The sequence below is a fragment of the Halichoerus grypus genome, chromosome 2 (genome assembly GCF_964656455.1).
Source record: "Halichoerus grypus chromosome 2, mHalGry1.hap1.1, whole genome shotgun sequence".
NCBI lineage: Eukaryota > Metazoa > Chordata > Mammalia > Carnivora > Phocidae > Halichoerus > Halichoerus grypus.
Window position 1 is genome coordinate 192031515 of NC_135713.1, and position 20700 is coordinate 192052214.

The 20700-nt window shown below is 39.1% G+C and overlaps 1 protein-coding gene across 1 annotated transcript in view; it reads right to left on the reverse strand.

Annotated features, from left to right (window-relative positions):
• The window catches only part of LOC118542730 (leucine-rich repeat-containing protein 37A2-like), a 39563-nt gene that overhangs the window by 17847 nt on the left and 1016 nt on the right, over positions 1 to 20700 (reverse strand). The window contains exons 3-7 of the mRNA XM_078066382.1: positions 19848 to 19919; positions 15836 to 15907; positions 15084 to 15164; positions 4628 to 4699; positions 3983 to 4057 (exon numbers count right to left, since the gene is read on the reverse strand). Coding sequence (XP_077922508.1) covers positions 3983 to 4057; positions 4628 to 4699; positions 15084 to 15164; positions 15836 to 15907; positions 19848 to 19919 — 372 coding nt within the window. The remainder of the gene's footprint in view (positions 1 to 3982; positions 4058 to 4627; positions 4700 to 15083; positions 15165 to 15835; positions 15908 to 19847; positions 19920 to 20700) is intronic.

A 20700-nucleotide genomic window follows, 5' to 3' on the forward strand; every position in this document is an offset into this window, starting at 1 on the left:
TATAACATTCTAGAAAATGCAAACTAATTTTTAGTAACAGAAAGCAGATCTATGAGTACTACCCAAAGCAATCTACAGATTTAATACAATCCCTATCAAAATTCCAATAGCATTTTTCACAGAACTAGAACAAACCATCATAAAATTTGTATGAACCACAAAAGACCCTGAATAACCAAAGCAATCTTGAAAAAGAAAAACAAAACTGGAGATGTCACAATTCCACAATTCAAGTTATATTACGTAGCTGTAGTAATCAAAACAGTATGGTACTGGCACAAAAACAGACACATAGATCAATGGAACAGAATAGGAAGCCCAGAAGCAAACTTACAATTATATGGTCAATTAATCTTCCACAAAGGAAGCAAGAATATGCAATGAGAAAGACAGTCTCTTCAAAAAATGTTGTTGGGAAAACTGGACAACTATGTGCAAGAGAATGAAACTGGACCACTTTCTTACACCATATACAAAAGTAAACTCAAAATGGATTAAGGACCTAAATGTGAGACCGAAAACCATAAAAATCCTAGAAGAGAGCACAGGCAGTAATTTCTCTGGGATTGGCTTTAACAACATCTTTCTAAATATGTCTCCTGAGGCAAGGGGAACAAAAGCAAAAGTAAACTATTGGGACTACATCAAAATAAAAAGCTTCTGCATAGTAGAGGAAACAATCAACAAAACTAAAAGACAACCTACTGAATGGGAGAAGATATTTGCAAGTGACATATTCAATAAAGGTTTAGTATCCAAAATATATAAAGAATTTATACAACTCAACACCAAAAAAACCCCCCCAAATAATCCAATTTAAAATGGGCAGAAGACATGAACAGACATTTCTCCAAAGAGGACACACAGAGGCACCTGGGTGGTTCAGTCGATTAAACGTCCGCCTTCAGCTCAGGTCATGATCTCAGGGTCCTGGAATCGAGCCCCACATAGTGCTCCCTGCTCAGTGGGGAGTCTGCTTCTCCCTCTCCCTCTGCCTCTCCCCCCGCTTGTGCTCTCTCCCAAATAAATAAATAAAATCTTTTTCTTTTTAAAAGAAGACCTACAGATGGGGCCAACAGACACATGAAAAGATGCTCAACATCACTCATCATCAGGAAAATGCAAATCAAAACCACAATGAGATATCAACCTCACATCTGTCAGAATGGCTAAAATAAAAAACACAAACAACAAATTCTAGTGAGGATATGGAGAAATAGGAACCTTATGCACTGTTGGTGGGAACGCAAACTGATGCAGCCACTGAGGAAGACAGTATGGAGGTTCCTCACAAAATTAAAAATAGGGGCGCCTGGGTGGCTCAGTTGGTTAGGCAACTGCCTTCGGCTCAGGTCATGATCCTGGAGTCCCGGGATCGAGTCCCGCATCGGGCTCCCTGCTCGGCGGGGAGTCTGCTTCTCCCTCTGACCCTCCTCCCTCTCGTGCTCTCTGTCTCTCATTCTCTCTCTCGCAAATAAATAAATCTTAAAAAAAAATAAAAAATAAAAAAATAAATCTCTGCAAAATTAAAAATAGAACTACTCTATGACCCAGTAATTGTACTTCTGGGTATTTAACCAAAGAATACAAAAACACTAATTCAAAGGGATACACGCACCTCTGTGTTTATTGCAGCATTATTTATAATAGCCAAATTATGGAAGTAACCTAAGTGTCCATTGATAGATAAATGGATAAAGAAGAGATTCATATATATAAATTATGGAATATTATTCAGCCATAAAAAAGAATGAACTCTTGCCATCTGCAACAACATGGATGGAGCTAGAGAGTACAATGTAAGTGAAGTAAGTCAGTCAGAGAAAGTCAAATACCATATGATTTCACTCATGTGAAATTTAAGAAACAAAAAAAATGAGCAAAGGGAAAAAAAGAGCAAGAAAGAGAGAGACGAATCGAGAAAGAGAGAGACAAATGAAGGAACAGACTCTTAATTATAGGGAACAAACTGATGGATACCAGAGAGGACAGGGGGTGGGAGGATAGGTGAAATAGGTGAGTGCATCAAAATTTAAAAATTAAAAACTTCTGGTCTTCAGAGATAGAACAGAATGAAGACAAACCACAACCTGGGAGAAATTTGCTGAACACCTATCTGAGAGAAAGGACTTTTTCCAGAATATAGAACATACTCTTAAAACTCAATAATATGTATCCAATTAAAAAATGGATTTGGGGGTGCCAGGGTGGCTCAGTCTGTTGAGTGTCCGACTCTTGATTTTGGCTCAGGTTATGGTTTCAGGCTTGTGGGATTGAGCCCTGAGTCAGGCTCCATGCTTGGCGGGGAGTCTGCTTGAGATTCTCTCTCTCTATCTCCGTCAGCCTCTCCCCCAACCACACTCACTCACTCTCTCTCTCTTTGTCTAAGATAAATAAATAAATCTTAAAAAAAAAGAAAAGGAAAAGAAAAAATGGATTTGAAGGACACATCATTTAAAAAGGTATCTGTACATGGGGTGCCTGGGTGGCTCAGTGGTTAAAGCAGCTGCCTTTGACTCAGGTCATGATCCCAGGATCCTGGGATCGAGCCCCGCATTGCGCTCCCTGGTCAGCGGGAAGCCTGCTTCCCCTCTCACACTCCCCTTGCTTGTGTTCCCTCTCTCGCTGTCTCTCTCTCTCTCTGTCAAATATATAAATAAAAATCTTAAAAAAAAAATAAACTGGTTCTCCTGCAATTAAAAAAAAAAAAAGGTATCTGTACATGAATAGACACTCAACATCATGAGCTATTAGAGAAATGCAAATTAAAGCCACAATGAGATACAGCCTACATACATACCTATAAGAAAGTCTAAAAAAAATTTTTTTTTAAAGATTTTATTTATTTATTTGAGAGAGAGAGAATGAGAGACAGAGAGCACGAGAGGGAAGAGGGCAGAGGGAGAAGCAGACCCCCTGCTGAGCAGGGAGCCCGATATGGAACTCGATCCCGGGACTCCAGGATCATGACCTGAGCCGAAGGCAGCCGCTTAACCAACTGAGCCACCCAGGCGCCCTAAAAAATTTTTTTAACTGAAATACAAGGTGAAGATCTCATACACTGCTGGTTGGAATGCAAAAAGGTACATCCATTTTAAAAACAGGTAAGCAGGTTTTTTTTTGTGTTTTTTGTTTGTTTGTTTCTTTTTTTAGAGAGAGCACACACGTGGGTGCGTATGAGCCGGGGGTGGGGAGGTGCAGGGAGAGGAATAGGGAGAGAGAGGATCTTAAGCAGGCTCCACATTCAGCGTGGAGCCCAACTGGGAGCTTGATCTCACGACCCTGAGATCATGATCTAAGCCAATATCAAGAGTCGAACACTTAACCGACTGACCCACCCAGGTGCCCCCAGGTAAGCGGTTTCTTAAAAAGTTAAATATACACTTAGCATATGATGTAGCAATCCTACCATTAAGTATTTTACCTCCCCCAAAATGAAAACATATGCTCACGCAAAGACCTGCATGTGACTGCTTTTAGCAGATTTATTCATAATAGACAAAAAACTAAGAACAACTCAAATGTCCATTAACTGATGAATGCATAAACAGACTGGTGTATCCATACAACTGGAATACTACTCAGCAATAAAAAGGAATGAATTGCAGATAGATGCAACAACCTTGATGAATCTCAAAAGGATTATGCTGAGTGAGAGGAGCCAATCACAAAAGACTACATACTGTATGATTTCATTTATAAGACATGGTGGAAAAGGCAAAACTATAGGGACAAAAATGAGGCTGGTGGCTGCCAGGGGCTGATGGTGGGAAAAGGGGATTGAGTGCAAACAAAAATGTTCTAGATCTCAAATGTGGTGGTGGTTACGTAGCTATATGTTTGCCAAAACTCATCAAACTGTATACCTAAAAAGAGTAAATTTTATTAAATGAAAATTATACCTCAATAAATCTGACTTAAGAAAAGAATCAAACAAACATAAACAACTAAGTGAAAATAAACATAAGAAAAATCAACTTACAGTTTTTCCAATTCAAGGGTCATCATGAGGATGCTCTCAATTGTTGGAAGTGACACCTGTGTTGTTCCCATGTCTCTGAAGGAGAAAGTCCAAACATGAATGATACCAAAGACAAAAATTCTATACTTAAAAAGAGACTTAACAACATGTGATTAGTTAAATTCCGTCAAGCCAGCTCAAGAGTTAACTTGCTATGGACAATAAGTTCAGAGAACTTTTATTGAAGAAATTTAAATTTATGTGCATCATCCAATTTATCACCTTGGTGATGAACAGGACAATCTCTTTTTACCATTATCCTACTTCTCATTCTCAATTGCATCCACCTCTCTTGATTAATCTTTTTTTTAAAATAATGTACATCTTATTCCACTTTGCTTTTTGAGACAAATGATATTTCTACATACATGATAAATGATATTTCTGCATACATCTGCATGTTCCATATCTGTATGTGTTCTTCAATACTGCTTTCTTCCTCTGCAGGCTGTCTTGCCCATATACATTGTTTCTTTGCCAATAATTCTTATTTCAATAACCCAGTTAAAATTTAAATTATGACTTTTTAACCAAAATGCAAAATACTTAATCTTTAAAAAACAGCAGAAATCATCTCATGAGCCATGAGATTGTTGTAATACTTACAAATATTTTAATGCCGGCAATTTAAAAAGATACGAATCTTCAACAGTTGTCAGAGGGTTATGATTGAGAATTCTGAAAAATGCAATGGAATTAAAATTATCTGCATTTTCAATAACTACCATGAAAGTTTATGTTCATTTTTTTTGGTATGGGACTTGAAGGTTAAAAGTAATCATTTTCTGCCTTTGCCTATAAATCTGTAAAGCAGTCTTCCTTTGGGAACTACCCAGGTCTCTGAATGATAAAGTGGGAAAGAGAAAAAACTTTTTTTTTAAGTGGACGGCAAAGAAAAACTATGCCAAAGAACTTTTCAGGTTGAAAACCCCAGAAGTGACTACACTAGTAGGAAGCCCTGGCTCTGTAGGAAACACCATTTCTAGTGTCCTCCATGATTTAAGGTGTTTTTCTCTTATCTCTAGAAATTTAAAAAATTCCACAGTTTAAACCACGCAGTGAAAGACAAAAAGAGGACCAATTCCTCAGTTTTGGAGCCAAACAATAGGGGCTAAATGTAGGAGGAACTGGTGAAAGCTATATCCCGCCACATGTTCCGTGTATCCTTGTATCACAGCCTTTGTCATGGCATGTAATCACCTGTTTCCTTGTCAGTCTCCTGGACTGTCGGCTCCTTGAGGGCAGGGACCATACTTGATTGTCATTGTCCCTGTGCCTGACATAGTGCTTGTTATTTACTAGTTATTTAATGAATGTTTGTCGAATAAATAAATAACATTTTTTCATTCTTTGACACAAGTTTTTATTCCAAAATGTTGAATACATTTTCTTCTCAATGCTTTAAAAACAAAAAAGGTAAAAGAAATAGGAAGAAAGAAAAGAAAATCTTCCTTGAGGTTGACTATACTCAAGAATCATTACTGTACTTTTGCCAAATATTAGAAAGATAATCATCACAACCAATACTATTGGACTGTAAGGCATCTGTGATCAGCATTTCACATTTAATCCTCACAATAACCTTATGTGATAGATATGATCATTACCCCGTTTTACAAATGAGGAAACTGAGGTACAGAGAGGTTATGTAATTTGTCCTAGATTGTCAGGAGAGTCAGAAGCAGAGCTGGAATTTGAAATCAGTTTTGACTTCAAAGCCTGTGTTTAACTCGTATGAAGAAAAGGGGATTTCAAAATAGCTGTTACCTTAAACTTAACTTTGAGAGCACTAAATATAGAAATACTTTGTTGAACTTCATCTCTCCATCTGGGAGAGCTTCTCTGAGAAATACATTTTCTATTTTTATTCCTTTTCTCTAATCATCTCACATGATTAAGTGTTTAATTAGCCAATGGTCATTGAGACTTTAGAGATTTAAAAAACCATGTTATAGGCAAATCAGCTAAAATGGGAAAGTGAGGACATCTGAAAATTCATCTCTCATAAAAGCAACAACAACAATGACAAAAACTGGCAAAAATGGTCAGAATTAACTTTGTTAGAAGTTTGGAAAATTTAACCAATGGGCTTGCAGCAACCCAGAGAGCATTTATTAAATAAAAACTAATTTCTGTAAGAACAGTGAGCTCTGTTGTTTTAACTTGTCCTAGACCTCTGCTCTCTATCCTGATGGTTGCCTTGAAAAATAGCCCACATCCCAGGGGAGCAAAATGGAGCTGGAGTTCCTTAAAGCCTCATTTTCTCTTTTTAAATTTTATTATGTTACGTTAGTCACCATACAATACATCATTGGTTTTTGATGTGGTGATCCACGATCTATCATTTTCGTATAACACCCAGTGCTCCATGCAGTACGTGCCCTCCTTAATAACCATCACTGGGCTAACCAACCCCCCCTCTCCCCTCCCCTCTAAAACCCTGTTTGTTTCTCAGAGTCCATAGTCTCTCATGGTTCATCTCTCCCTCCAATCCCCCCGCCCCCATTTTTCCCTTCCTTCTCCTAATGTCCTCCATGTTATTCCTTATGTTCCACAAATAAGTGAAACCGTATGATAATTGACTTTCTCTGCTTGACTTATTTCACTTAGCAAATCTCCTCCAGTCCCATCCATGTTGATGTAAAAGTTGGGTATTCATCTTTTCTGATGGCTGAGTAATATTCCATTGTATATATGGACCACATCTTCTTTATCCATTCATCTGTTGAAGGGCGTCTCGGCTCTTTCCACAGTTTGGCTCTTTTAAAGCCTCATTTTCAAAGAACTGTCATTGTTTTACCTGTATAGTGGGTTCCCTGGAAAACCTCGCTTGAAAAGCTTGTCTTTGACCTCACTGAGAGCTGCACAATGCTAAAAGCCTCTTCTTCTCAAGGGGCATTTTTAAAAAACAATTACAGGTAAATGTTTTATCCTGGTGGTCGTGTGAGGCAATGGATTAACAGGCGGGACAAAAAAATAGCTTAACCAAAAATCTTAAAAGGAAAAAGCTGAGAAATAAGATGTCCACAGAGACTTTGAAATGCTTCAACATATTCCTGGGAAACCAGAAGACCACAAGACATATTCCTAGGAATGTAGGAAAAAACTTAGCACTAATACATGGGGTCAGCAAGGTTGCAGGATACAAGATCAATGTGTAAAAATTAGCTGTATTTCTATACACTAGCAATGAGTAGTCCAAAATGAAATTAAGAAAACAATTCCATGTATAACAATATTAAAAAGAATAAAATACTTAGGAAAAAATTAACCAAAGAAGTACAAGACTACACTGAAAACTATAAAACATTGTTGAAAGAAATTAAAGAACATCAAAATAAATGGAAAGATACGCCACGTTCATGGATTAGAAGAAAGTATTGTTAAAATGGCACTATGCCCCAAACTGAACTATGGTTTCAGCACATTCCCTATCCAAATCGCAGCTGACTTCTTTCCAGAAATTGGCAAGTTTATTCTAAAATTCATACGTCAAATCAAGGGACCCAGAATAGCCCAAACAATCTTGATAAGGAAGAACAAAGTGGAAAGACTCATGTGCCCTGGTTTCAAAACCCAATTCAAAGCTACAGTAATCATAGTGGGATACTGGCATAAGAATAGACACATAGGGGCGCCTGCGTGGCTCAGTCGTTAAGCGTCTGCCTTCGGCTCAGGTCATGATCCCAGGGTCCTGGGATCGAGCCCCGCATCGGGCTCCCTGCTCAGCGGGAAGCCTGCTTCTCCTTCTCCCACTCCCCCTGCTTGTGTTCCCTCTCTCGCTGTGTCTCTCTGTCAAATAAATAAATAAAATCTTAAAAAAAAAAAGAATAGACATATAAATCGATGGAACAGAACTGACTGTCCAGGAATAAATACTCACATTTATGGTCTATTAATTTTCAACAAGGATGCCAAAACAATTCATTGTGGGAAGACTGGTCTCTCCAAATGGTGCTGGGGCAACTGTATACCCACATACAGAATAATGTGGTTGGATTCTTACACTTCATACCATATATAAAAATTAACTCGAAATGGACCAACTACCTAAATGCAAGAGCTCAAGTTATAAAACTAGGAATCTTTCTGACCTTGGATCAAGCAACAGCTTCTTCGACATGACACCAAAAGCACAAATAGCCAAAGGCAAAATAAATAAATCGGACTTTATAAAAAAACAGACTTTTGTGCTTCAAAGGACATTATCACAAAAGTGAAAGACAACTCACAGAATGGGAGAGAACATTTACAAATCATATGTCTGATAAAAGTCTAGTATTCAGAATATCCAGAATATAAAGAACTCTTACAACTCAATAAAAAGACAAATAATCAAATTTTTAAATGGGCAAAGGATTTGAAGAGATGTTTCTCCAAAGAAAATACACAAATGGCCAATAAGCACATGAAAAGATGTTTGATGTCTTAAGTCATTAGGCAAGTACAAATCAAGGCTATAATGAGATATTACTTTACACTCACCAAGATGGCTATAACCAAACAAACAGACAACGATAAGTGGTAGCAAGATTATGGAGAAACTGGAACCTTCATACATTGGTGGAAACATAAAATGGTGTAGTCACCTGTGGAAAACAGTTTGGCAGTTCCTCAAAAGGGTTAAACATAGAGTTACCACATCACCCAGCAATTCCACTTCTAGGTATGTACCCAAGAGAATTAAAAACATGTGTCCACACAAAAACTTGTATGTGAATACTCACAGCAGCATTATTGATAATAGCCAAAAAGTGGAAACAATTCAAATGTCTCATAACTGAGGAATGAACAAAATGTGATGTATGTATACAAGGGAATATTATTCAGCCTTAAAAATGAATGAAGTACTGAGACATGCTACAACATGGATGAACCTCGAAGCTAACATGCTGTGTGAAAGAAGCTAGACACACATTTCTATGAAATGTCCAGAATGGGCAAATCTACAGGGACAGAAGGTAAATTAGTTGTTGCCAGGGCCTGGGAGGAAGGGAGAATGGGGAGTCACAGGTGATGGGTATGGTATTTCTTTTTGGGGCTGATGGAAATTCCCTGGCATTAATGCTGACTATTGTCTGTCAAAGTATACCATTGGACTGTATACTTTATAATGTTGTATATTATATTATGTGGATTATATCTCCATTAAAAAAAAGAACCATATTGTGATAAATAGAGCACCAGTTGTCAGAAGACCAAATATGTTGGTAGGTGGAGAAAAGAGGAGTAAAGACTCAGACTCTTCCACAACGGAGGTCAGAGGGTGCCAATGGTGAGGCTGGGAGCCATGCTTTTTCTGGGCGGGGGCGGGGGTTCGGGGGGCAGCGGGGGGGGGGGTGGTGGGGGTGGGGGGTGGGAAGAACCATGCATTTTTGTTCTTGCCTTGGAAACTCCCCTATTCTTCTTATTCTAGCCCATTCTTCTAGATTTTTTTCAGTACCATTAACATGTTGGATTTGTAACACTAGTTACAAAGAGGAAGAATGTGAGTGTCACATGTCTGGTTAAGCACAGTTCCTCAACTTTGAGGCTTTGAATGTCCTTTGCTTTGAAAAAAAAATTGGCATTAAAATCTATAAGCTCATTGGTGGGCTCTGTGCAAGTGAGTTCCTCCACCTGTGCATCTTTCTCTGTTTTAAAAATGACTATAAGGCATTATGTAGCCAAAACAATTTAGCAATTAGTTATCCTTCCCCCCAAATTATCTCAGTTCTCTAACCCTCCACTCTTTCCTGGGTGCTCACCCATGGCCTTGTATCCATCAGCTCAGTGTTTCCTCTTAACCAGACAGCCCTTGTCCTACTGAGATTAACATCCTGCGTTTATCCCTAGTGAAACCAAAATATAGGGCCACTCTAAATTATCCTATTTCCTCCTCCTGTCTTTTGTGCTGTCTTTTCTTCATGAAAGCTGTGCCTGGGGGGCGGACAGAATGAGAACTGACTCAACAGTTTACATGTGGGGGACTCCACAGTAACCGTTTTTCTACAAATCACAAAACGAATGGTTTTAGATGCACTGAGGACATCACACTAGAGACCATTTCCCTTTCAGTTCAATTCCCTCATTTTACCGATAAAAGGTGTGCTGACTCCTAGTCCATCAGCTTTTTGATATTCACGGGCTTCTAAATGATTTTTAAAAATATACCTTACTTGAAGAGGAAAACTCAAGTATTTTTGCAAAAGCCTTTTGCTGTAGAACAACGGGACAGATTAAAGGTAGCTCACAAAATAAGGGAACATTTCTTAGCTGTTATTTTTTTTTCTCCAAATTCTTCTATACAGGTCCAGACAGAAGGGCTACGTTTCCTTTCTATTAACTGAGGAGACAGAGAAGAATTGAGGACTGAAGCATGTCATCACTGTCCTGAATGTACTGAAATCCTAACAGGTTTAGCTGAAAAAATGTCCAAAGCAGGCAGTGAAAATAAATTTAAAATAGGACCAACTCCAAACTATCTATGCTAGAATCCCAAGGCAGGCAGGGAAAACTGGCTCTTTGGAGGAAGGCAGTCCAAGAAGTAAGCAGAGTGACCTAGAACCTGTTCCAGTATGTTTGAAGTACTTGGGGATGGAGTAACCCCTTTCCTCTATTCATCTACATAGGTCCATGAGCCACGAGAACATGACTCCCCATGTGAAGCTCCTCAATACAAGACATCTAATTTCATGACGTAAATCCTTTCTCGGGTGGGAGGGGAGGGCGAAGTCTAAAGGATCTGAAATTGTGGGCCCATATTTTAATCAAAGTTCTGAGAATAGCTTTGAAGAAGAGTTCCTGGCAGTGAGGAACAGCAGAAGAAGCAAGGGCCTCTGGAATCAGGAAGACCTAGGTTTGAATTCTGGCTGTGACATCCTGGTGAAGTGACTGGAGTAACAAACATCTCTGAGTCTCACTTAGCACCATTTACTTCATAAGGCAATTTGAGGATTAAATGAAAGAGCATGTGCAAAGCACCTCACATAAGGCTGGGCACAGAGTAGGTGCCTAGTAATAATGATGTTACATTTGCACTGGGCAGTGAGCAGAAAATCTGGGGATGCCCAGAGGTGGCATGGCCAGGAGCTCCAGAAGCATGCGACTGTCGTGGGGAAAAGGAGCTCTCTTCCCCAAAAGGTCCTATTCCAGTTAGAAACCAACTCCAAGAGACGATGCACAAAACACCAAATAGTCATCATTCAGCTCCTAGTCCAAGGGAATGCGGAGTTGCCTTACTTGCAAAGCTCCTAGGCGGTTCTGCCACTTGTTAACAGTGTGAACCTAGGCAAGTGACCCAACGTCTCCGAGTTTCAATTTCCTCATCCCCAAAGTGGGGATAACGATATCTACATTGCAAGAGCTGTTGGAAACATGAAAATGAGATACAGTGTGAGAGAGCATGTATTGAGCATTTTCCATGTGCCAGGCACTATCTGAGAGTGTTGGGCACACTATCTTGCTTGTACAATACGTAAAGGTCCCTAGCCTAGTGCCTGAAACACAGTAAGCGCCTACTAGAGATAGGTCATAAAGAAATGTTAAGGGGCAGAGGAAGAACTACTCTGCTTCCAAGAGAAAGAAGATATGTTGTTAGATATGTGGGAAGAAGGGATGCGGCTGGGAGAAGGAAAGTATGGTAGTTGCTGGGTAGGACTATCTCAAACCTTTTGAACTATTACAAATAGAAAATAATAAAACAGCCACCCGAAGTTCCCTCAAAGGACAGACCCGAGTTATTATTTTCATCCTGAATGTTTATGCCTTTCTGAATCGGAGAAGAAGCTGCCAGGATTTCCAGTACATAGCAAAAAGTGATGACGATACCCTGCAGTGTATACACTTGTGTGTGCACACAGCCGTCTAAAGGAAACCGATGCTGGATGACGGGGGAGCATTAGGGTGTCTCTGTGACTGCAGCTCGATTTGCCTTCACCGTGTGGCCACAACTACCTCAATGGTATTCTCAATAGTGGGGTAAATAATTCAGTAGGGATAAGGCTTAGATTTTCCTCATTCTCTCTTAGTGCTTATGTTCTTGGCACAACACTGATGCACCACAGACAAGCCAGCATGTGGATGTGCTCTATGTGGATCAGGTAGAACCCTTCTATATTGCAGAGTCCTTCAGTTTCTAAAATCATGGAGCTTGTATTGTTAGAACCAATGAAGTGACTAAAAGAATTTTAAAAAATAAGCCATCAGTTTGGACCTGTGTAGGTGAATGAAGGAGAAGCACTTTAAAGTCAGAAAAAAAAGTATACTTAACATTTAGGATTATCAACCACTGCTGGTTTTCCATAATATATTTCATTCCTGATTTCATCTGAAAGAGATATGATTATTACTACCATTCAAAAAGTGGTACCTTATTAAAACAAAATGTAACAAAAAACCCCGAAAGTGGTACCTTATTAATAAGCTCTTGGAATGTCTTTGAGCTGGATTTCAGTTTTCTGTTTTGCCAGCACACCAGAGAACAGGCTCATTGGGTTTCTCCACCAAGAGGTATAACGTCTCAAACTCACCACCTTTACTAAGCACTCTATAACACCAAGAGTCTCTTACGAGAGCCTGAATTTCATTATAGTTAGGTGGGAAACGTAGGAAGAAATCGGGTGGAATCAGTTGATAAAAATTAATGGATTCACTGAAAAACATTCACCAAGTGCCATGCCCACTCAAAATACACTTTACCACGCTGCTAACTAGTTCACTCTGTATTTATCAATAACTTAGAGGCTTCATGCAGGAAACTTACTGAGTTATAGTTATCTGAAACCCAGGGGTAAATCAAGGATCTTGTGGGGCCTGAACCTCATCTACTTTGGGAAATCCTGTCTAATAAAAACATGCAAAATTATGAATACAAAAAATTGCTAGGACCCTCTCCCAAGACCTTGGAAGGGGCCTGTGTAAGCAAGGAGCCCTGAAGCGTAAGTTCAAGATAAATCCACCTCAGCTGGGGCCTCTAAGTTTTACAAACTAAGTTAATGCCAGAGAAAGTATCGTTTCAACTTATAAACACCCCGGTAATATGTCACATAGGTAATAACATGACTTAATTCAAGGGGTAGCACCTTCCCTTGGCAACTTGCCTTTGAAAAGAGATGCAATAAAGTCTATATCTCACTATGGCAAACATTTCCCGAAGCAGACTAGCTTTGTCTATTAGAAAAATGTGGCTCCAAACAAAGAAGGAGCCTCGCCCCCAGTACACACTTACTATACTGTGATTTCTTTCGGAAGGAACCGTGAATTAGTTTCAGTAGTGCAGCTCTATTCAAATCATGTGACATGTGTATGAATTGATTTTCAACGCCAGCTAGCTCTGGTTCTTTAATTACCTTTTTCTGTCATTTAAGATGCACGCAGAAACTCAACACAAACAAGTTGTTGCCTCATCCATTACGAATCTTTCCTATCCCGCAACCCATTGCCTACTTTGTCACCCCCCCACCTTGGGACCCTGCTGTACAGATGCCCGCAGGACTCCCGTGTGCCTTCCCCTCAACACCCATCTTCCTCCTTCTGGTATGAAAGTTTCTTGGGAGCAGTCCCTGTCCCGTTCTTCTTTGCACCCCCAGTACTTAGTACAGTGTCAACATATGGTGGGCATGGCACTCAGTGAATGTTTTTCAGTGACTCCATTAATTTTTATCAACTGATTCCACCCGATTTTTTCCTATGTTGCCCACCTAACTATAATGAAATGCAGACTCTCGTAAGAGACTCTTGGTGTTAGAGAGTGCTTAGTAAAGGTGGTGAGTCTGAGACGGTATACCTCTTGGTGGAGAAACCCAATGAGCCTGTTCTCTGGTGTGCTGGCAAAACAAAAAACTGACCCTGAGGACTCCTTCCCCAAGTGAGGCATCAGCAAATTAATGAGAGGAGAGAGGAGGCCACTGCAGATGGACATCGGCGGCAACAGTTACTCAGCTCCAGACACACCCTCAACACCTTCATCTATTCTAAAATAAACTGTGTGAAATTGTATTTCTGAACCACGAGACAGGTAAGATAGTCTTTTCCAAAGTCAGGGTTAGAGGAGGATCTTCACCTTGTGTCTAAAATCCCACTCAGGCCATTGAACATACCCACTTATGACTTGCTATGTCACAGAGAAATCACGGAATTTTCCAGCTGAAAGGGAATAACACGCTTCTTACTGAAGAACAGCCAGGAAAGAAAGCATATGAAATTAGGCTACAGCAATGTATTTTCTTCATGAACGTTTTTCACACTCCAACTTAGCAGAAACACATCTTTTTCCATACCTCCATACCTTTCCATACCTTGCTATTGCCCCCAGATCATTTACTTCAGAGGTATATACTTTTTGCTCCGGGTGACTGGGGAGAGAAGTGTCCTGTGGTAAGTTTTCAGGAGTTCTTTCTGCTTTACCATTTAAAAGAAGCTGATGGCTGAGGAAGGACACACACTTTTGCTCCCTGGAGAACTCTAAACTTAGAGTTCTTTGAAGCTTTTTTTGCATGTATTGAAGCAGTTAGGAACTTTGCACATGAGCAGGAATCTGAGTTATAGTTATCTGAAGTTACTGAGTTATAGTTATCTGAAACCCAGGGGTAAATCAAGGATCTTGTGGGGCCTGAACCTCATCTACTTTGGGAAATCTTGTCTAATAAAAACATGCAAAATTATGCTAAACTAAGTTCTTTGAAGCTTTTTTTGCATGTATTGAAGCAGTTAGGAACTTTGCACATGAGCAGGAATCAAAGTTAAATTCAAAAGTGGAATTTCAAGGACCACGCACCTATTGGAGAAGCATCATTGTCCTGGAGTCCCAGGATAATGCTGATTTGGGTGTTATTTGCTTGGGGTCTTTTATTGCCCGCACCAAAGCTGAGTACTAGAGAAAGCAGAGTGTGCCATTTATGAGACAGACAAGTCTCTTGGCCTCTTTGTACCTTAGTTTCCTCATTTGAAAAAATGAATAGATTTTAAGACATACTTTTCAGAGTTCATACTAGGCTTATTATACCCACCGAACCAATAACTGTATGATGTTTTTACACATAGTTATTGTTTTTTACATGTATTCATTTTCTATTTCACTTACACTTTGTGTAAAAACTGCATTCCATGCCAGGCCTGAAATGTTCCAAAGCTCAGTTCCGTGAGTAAATTGCAACCAAGATTTCTAAAAAAAAAAAAAAGACACAAGCAAAAGAAGAACAAAAGATATTCTTTCAGAACATTTATCCTTTGGCAGTGATTCCAATTTATATATGATGAAACATAACCTCAATACTCTCTCCATACACTGAAGAAATCTCACTATGGAAGATACTTACTTTTTGAAAAAAACTTGCACGAAAGATTTATACTTTCATGTTTATACGTGTGGTGCATTAGATACAAATCAGTCAGTGTTCTATAAATACTTGTGTCAAGTAATCTTTATTTCTCTAGAAAAATGTTTCACAACATCAGCATTATTGACATCTATGGTTGGATCGTCTTTGTTAGGAGGGGCGGTCCTGCGCACTGTGGGGTGTTTAGCAGCCTCTGCCCACTAGATGCCAGTAGTTCATCTACAGTCTGACAACCATAAACGTTTCCAGACAGTGCCAAATGTCACCCGGGTGCAAAATGACCCCGGTTGAGAACCACTGCTCTAGAATGATTCAGTCTGATCTATATAAAATTCTCACACTAATCTTTGCTACAGCCAGAAAAGATTTGCTACATAATTTTAGTAGCTTTCTACTAATAAAATTTCAATCATATTTCAAAATGATTATAACAAAGAGGCTTACAATTAAGTTTAACAAAAATTCCAAGTATAATGAAATTATATTTGTAATTTACATAAACTGCAAAAAAGGTAGTGCTTCAAATGTACGTCTTTCAATAAATTGTATTTTATTGCAGGATAAATCTCTAGAAAAAGTAAAAGGAAAATATTGCCTCAATTATCTATTAGATATCTAATGAGTAGGATGATAGTATTGAATAAGTAGCTTTTGCCTAAACTCTGAATCTCAGGAATTGTTTTTTGAACCTTCCAGAGCCCCTAACTCTACTTACTCTGTCCTCACCTCTCTTAAAAGAGTCTCACCTTCAAGATCTTCATAAATAAAATCCACAACTATAGATCTTGATAGATCTTGGAAGGAATCTCTCCTGAGAGCAGGAGAATTGATTAGAGGATCTTTTGTGGTCTCATCAATTTCTAGATTATGAGGTCAAAGTTTTTATCTCCACATACAATTATAAATTCTTTTTTCAAAAGATTTATTTATTTATTTATTTCAGAGAAAGAGAGTGAGCGAGCGAGCGAGAGAGAGCACAAGTAGGAGGGGCAGAGGGAGAGGGAGAGAGAATCCCAAGCAGACCCCGCACTGAGCACAGAGCCCAATGCGGGGCTCCATTTCGGGACCCTGAGATCATGACCTGAGCTGAAACCAAGAGTCAGATGCTCAACCAATTGTGCCACCCAGGCGCCCCTATAATTATAATTTCTAATATTAAAAGGGATATTCTCACATTAGCACAACTTCTTGGTTTAGTTCTATTTTTCTAGGCCAATTCAATAGCAGAAGAAATAAAAGATATCCTTTCATTTAACTTGAAAGGAAATCACTCCTCTAATCAATACATAACTTTGAACTAACTCAGAATTATATTATCATATTAATAGAAATTCATTTTTGGTCACACACTGCCTTAATAGTCCATGAATTTATTAAGTGCTTCAGTTGCAGGTAGTGAGACAACAATAAAAACCACATGGTACTGGATTTTTATTTGAAAACACCCATTCTTGATTATAGCTGACCCTCTTACTTCCACTCATCCCAGCTTAGTTCCTCACTTTCCACCTAGTCTTCTGATGGCCATTGCCATATCCAGTCTCTCCCTTTCTGATCCATCCTACACACAGTTACCAGATTAATTCTCCCGAAGTGGTTCTCGAATACCAGCATCACTTGGGAACTTAATCAAGATGCAAATTCTCAGCCCTACTGTGGACTGAGTAGTCTGTAATCAGTAACTGTGTTCTGACAAGCCCTTCAGGTGACTCTGCTGTAGGCTAAAGTCTGTCCTGGAGCACTGCTGTGATAACCCAGTAGCTTGGCATGCTATCCATGGCCTTCAAAATCCTAGAAGATCTGGCTCCAACCTCCTACTCTACAGGTACAAGATATTCCTGCATTTGGCCTTTCTCCCATTCTCCTTTGCAAGCTTATTCTTCCCAAGATGTCCGTCTGATGATACCCAATAGCTCTTCAAGGTCCTGTTCTAACAGCATTGCTCTAGTAGCTTCCCTGATCCAACGTGAAGTCTTTTTTCCCTCATCTGTGTTCCAAAAACAACTTCTATCTCTCATTGCCCATATCCATTTCTCCTTCTCCTTCTCCTCCTCCTCCTTCTCCTCCTCCTCCTCCTCCTTCTTCTTTTTAAAAAATTTTTAAGTAGGCTCCATGCCCAACCAGGGGCTTGAACTCATGATCCCTAGATCAAGAGTCACATGCTCTACCGACTCAGCCAGGCAGGCACCCCAATTTCTTTTTAATATACTTATTTTGGCATCCCATGTCCACTGAGCATAAACTCCTTGAAACTATGGACTAGTTGTGTTCATCTGCATTGCCTACCATGTTTAAAACTGACACAGGGACATAAACTCAAATATTTATAAAATAAACAAATAGCTGGGTAATGAGTAGCAGAAGCAAAATGACTGTTTTAAAAGAAATGTAGTTTTATGACTTTATGGCTCCCTCTTCTGCACCTCTCCGGCACCTTGTCCGCTTAGTGCTTTACACATTATGGCTTGAGCTTCTGTTTATTTTCCTTGTGAGATCATGAGTTCCTACAAGGGTCAGAAGCCTGTGTTAACCATCTGTGAGCCTATGATACTGGGCACAGTGCCTGTCATATTAGCTTTTGATTGACATTTTTTTAAATGAATGAGAATACTTCAGCTAACATGAAGTAATTGGTTTACAAAGTATTTCACAGTAGAAGTAATGAAGGACCTAATCCATCGAGCAGTTTATCTCATTTGTTTTTTTCCAAACTGTGTTTGTAAGGTTTGGAGTCCAGATGGCAGAGGTATCCAAGAAGACCAATACAAGAGTGGCTGTTTCCTAAGACTTGGAAGGTTTGATCATTTAAAAGACTATTCTTAATATCATATCAGGCTCTTTTTACCCACTACCCTTAAACCTTCTACATTTACAAGAAGAATCTATTTGCTAAAGAGCATCATTAATAAGGATTAATGACGTACACAGCTCCGGATGCCATGGACAAAGAAGAAAAATTGAACCAGGCATCTGGGTGGCTCAGTTGGTTAAGCGTCTGACTACGGCTCAGGTCATGATCCATCCTACACACAGTTACCAGATCCTGGGATCTGTACAGTTAACAGGTCCTGGGATTGCGTTGTCCCGCATCAGGCTCCCTGCTCAGTGGGGAGTCCTCTCCCCTTGCTCCTCCCCCCTGCTCATGCTCTCTCTCTCACTGTCAAACAAATAAATAAAATCTTTTTAAAAAATTAAAAGAAGAATAAAAATTGAACCTTCGTAACAAAGAATATAGTATCCCTGTATGTCTAAATCCATAGAAATACCATGCAAGCATTTCCTCCTTTACAATGAGGCTGGAGAGATTTTATTTTGTAATTTGTGAAGTTAGGGGCATTTCTGATATGTTTCTTTAGCGTAAACATTTCTAACTATACCACTTAACCATCATTTTATTTTATTTTTAAAGATTTTATTTATTTATTTGTGAGAGAGAGAATGGATGAACGCACAAGCTGAGGTAGCGGCAGGCAGAGGGAGAAGCAGGCTCCCCGCTGAGCAAGGAGCTCGATAGGGACTCGATCTCAGGGTCCTGGGATCATGACCTGAGCCGAAGGCAGATGCTTAACCGACTGAGCCACCCAGGAGCCCCTTATTTTACTTTTTTTTAAAAAGAGGTTATTTTTCTCAAGTAATCTCTATACCCAATGTGGGTTTTGAACCTACAACCCTGAGATCCAGAGTCGCTTGCTCTACCAACTGAGCCAGCCAGGCACCCCTTAACCATCATTTTAAACATCTATTTTTAATATTGGTATAAGAATTCCCACACTGAAATCCTTAATCTGTTCTCTTGGTAACTTAATATGTACTTGATCATACTGCTTACATAATTTACCTGCTTAGTTAAATATTTAATATTTAAATATTTAATTGAGCTTAAATTTTAAAAAAATTCTGCGTTAATGGCATTCAAATTAATCTAAGTGTTCTATATTTTCTTGTCCTGTAGGTGATAATTTGAGGTTAACTTTAATTCCTCTCATTTTATTAAACCAACTTTTAAAACCTTTTCTGTAAAAGCCAGATAGTAAATATTTTGGGCTTTGCAGGCCACATGCCGTTTCTGTTGCATATTCTTCTCTTCCTCTTCTTTTCTCTTTTATAGCCCTTTAAGAATGTAAAAATCATTCTTAACTCATAGGCTGTATAAAGACAGCCCATGGGCGGGATTTGATCCATGAGCCATAAACTAAATATAAATGTAAGCAGATGGTATATGAACACGTAGGAAACAAGGTACATATGGGTGTCCATAATTGCTCAGACCTCATTACCCCTTTTGCTCTATAACTGTAGGGTCTTTTTCTGTCTATATCTTGTATATAAAATTAAAAAAACTGAAAACGCATAGAAGACATTTAATGCTAGAGATGGGTTGGGGCCCTACAGACTTACAGAACTGTAGAATTTTATTGTTAGAAGAAATTGTCGCGATTATCTAATTTGAACCCCATATTTATTTTATAGATAACTAAAAAGTCATAATAAATGATTAATTAACTTACAAATACTGGAGGGATAGTAGGCCTTGAAATGAGTCCTTATGTAATTCGGTCAAATTATTTTCACTGAGAATTCTGAAAAATGAAAAGGTTATTTTTGCATCAAAATGCAAAATAACTACAACTATTTACTACCTAGGATTGACTTCCATATGGGAGGGGAAACTTGGGTAATGGTGCCCCGTAAATACACTAATTCTTATTTAATTTAGGAGTACTGATCTCTGCTCTGTTTCCATTCAAATCCTTCTTTTCATGTACTCCTTTGTGTCCATCTCTCTCCATCTCTCTCTCCCTCTCTCTCTCTCTCTGTCATACACACACACACCCCTATCTACTCTTTGCACCAAAATGCATATTTAATGCCTACTCTCTGGATCACAAAGTCTCTGCTAGAACCCAGCTCTGGGTGCCAACAACCCTGGCAGAACTGCCATTTCCTCCTCTCTTTTCCCAAATTCTATTCGGAAGCCCCATACACAACTATAGCAGTGTGGCAGAGAAAGCCGTTCGTTTTTTTTTCTCCCCGACTAAAAACTATTTTTGAGAACTAAAACAATGTTCATTAATAAATGTTCAGTTTAATAATTATCAAGCAAATACCCATGTAACACCATTCATGTCAAGAAAAAGCCCTGCCTGCATCCCAGAAGCCCCCAGTGTGCCCCTTCCAATCACAACCCTCTCTCTGATTCCCCAGAAGTAACCACTATGCTGACTTTAATAACAATTTCCTTGCTTTTCGGTTTTTTTTATTTTTTTAAAGATTTATTAATTTGAAAGAGAGAGGGAGGGGCAGAGGGAGAGGGAGAGAGAGAATCTCTAGCAGACTCTCCACAGAGTGGGGAGTTGAAAT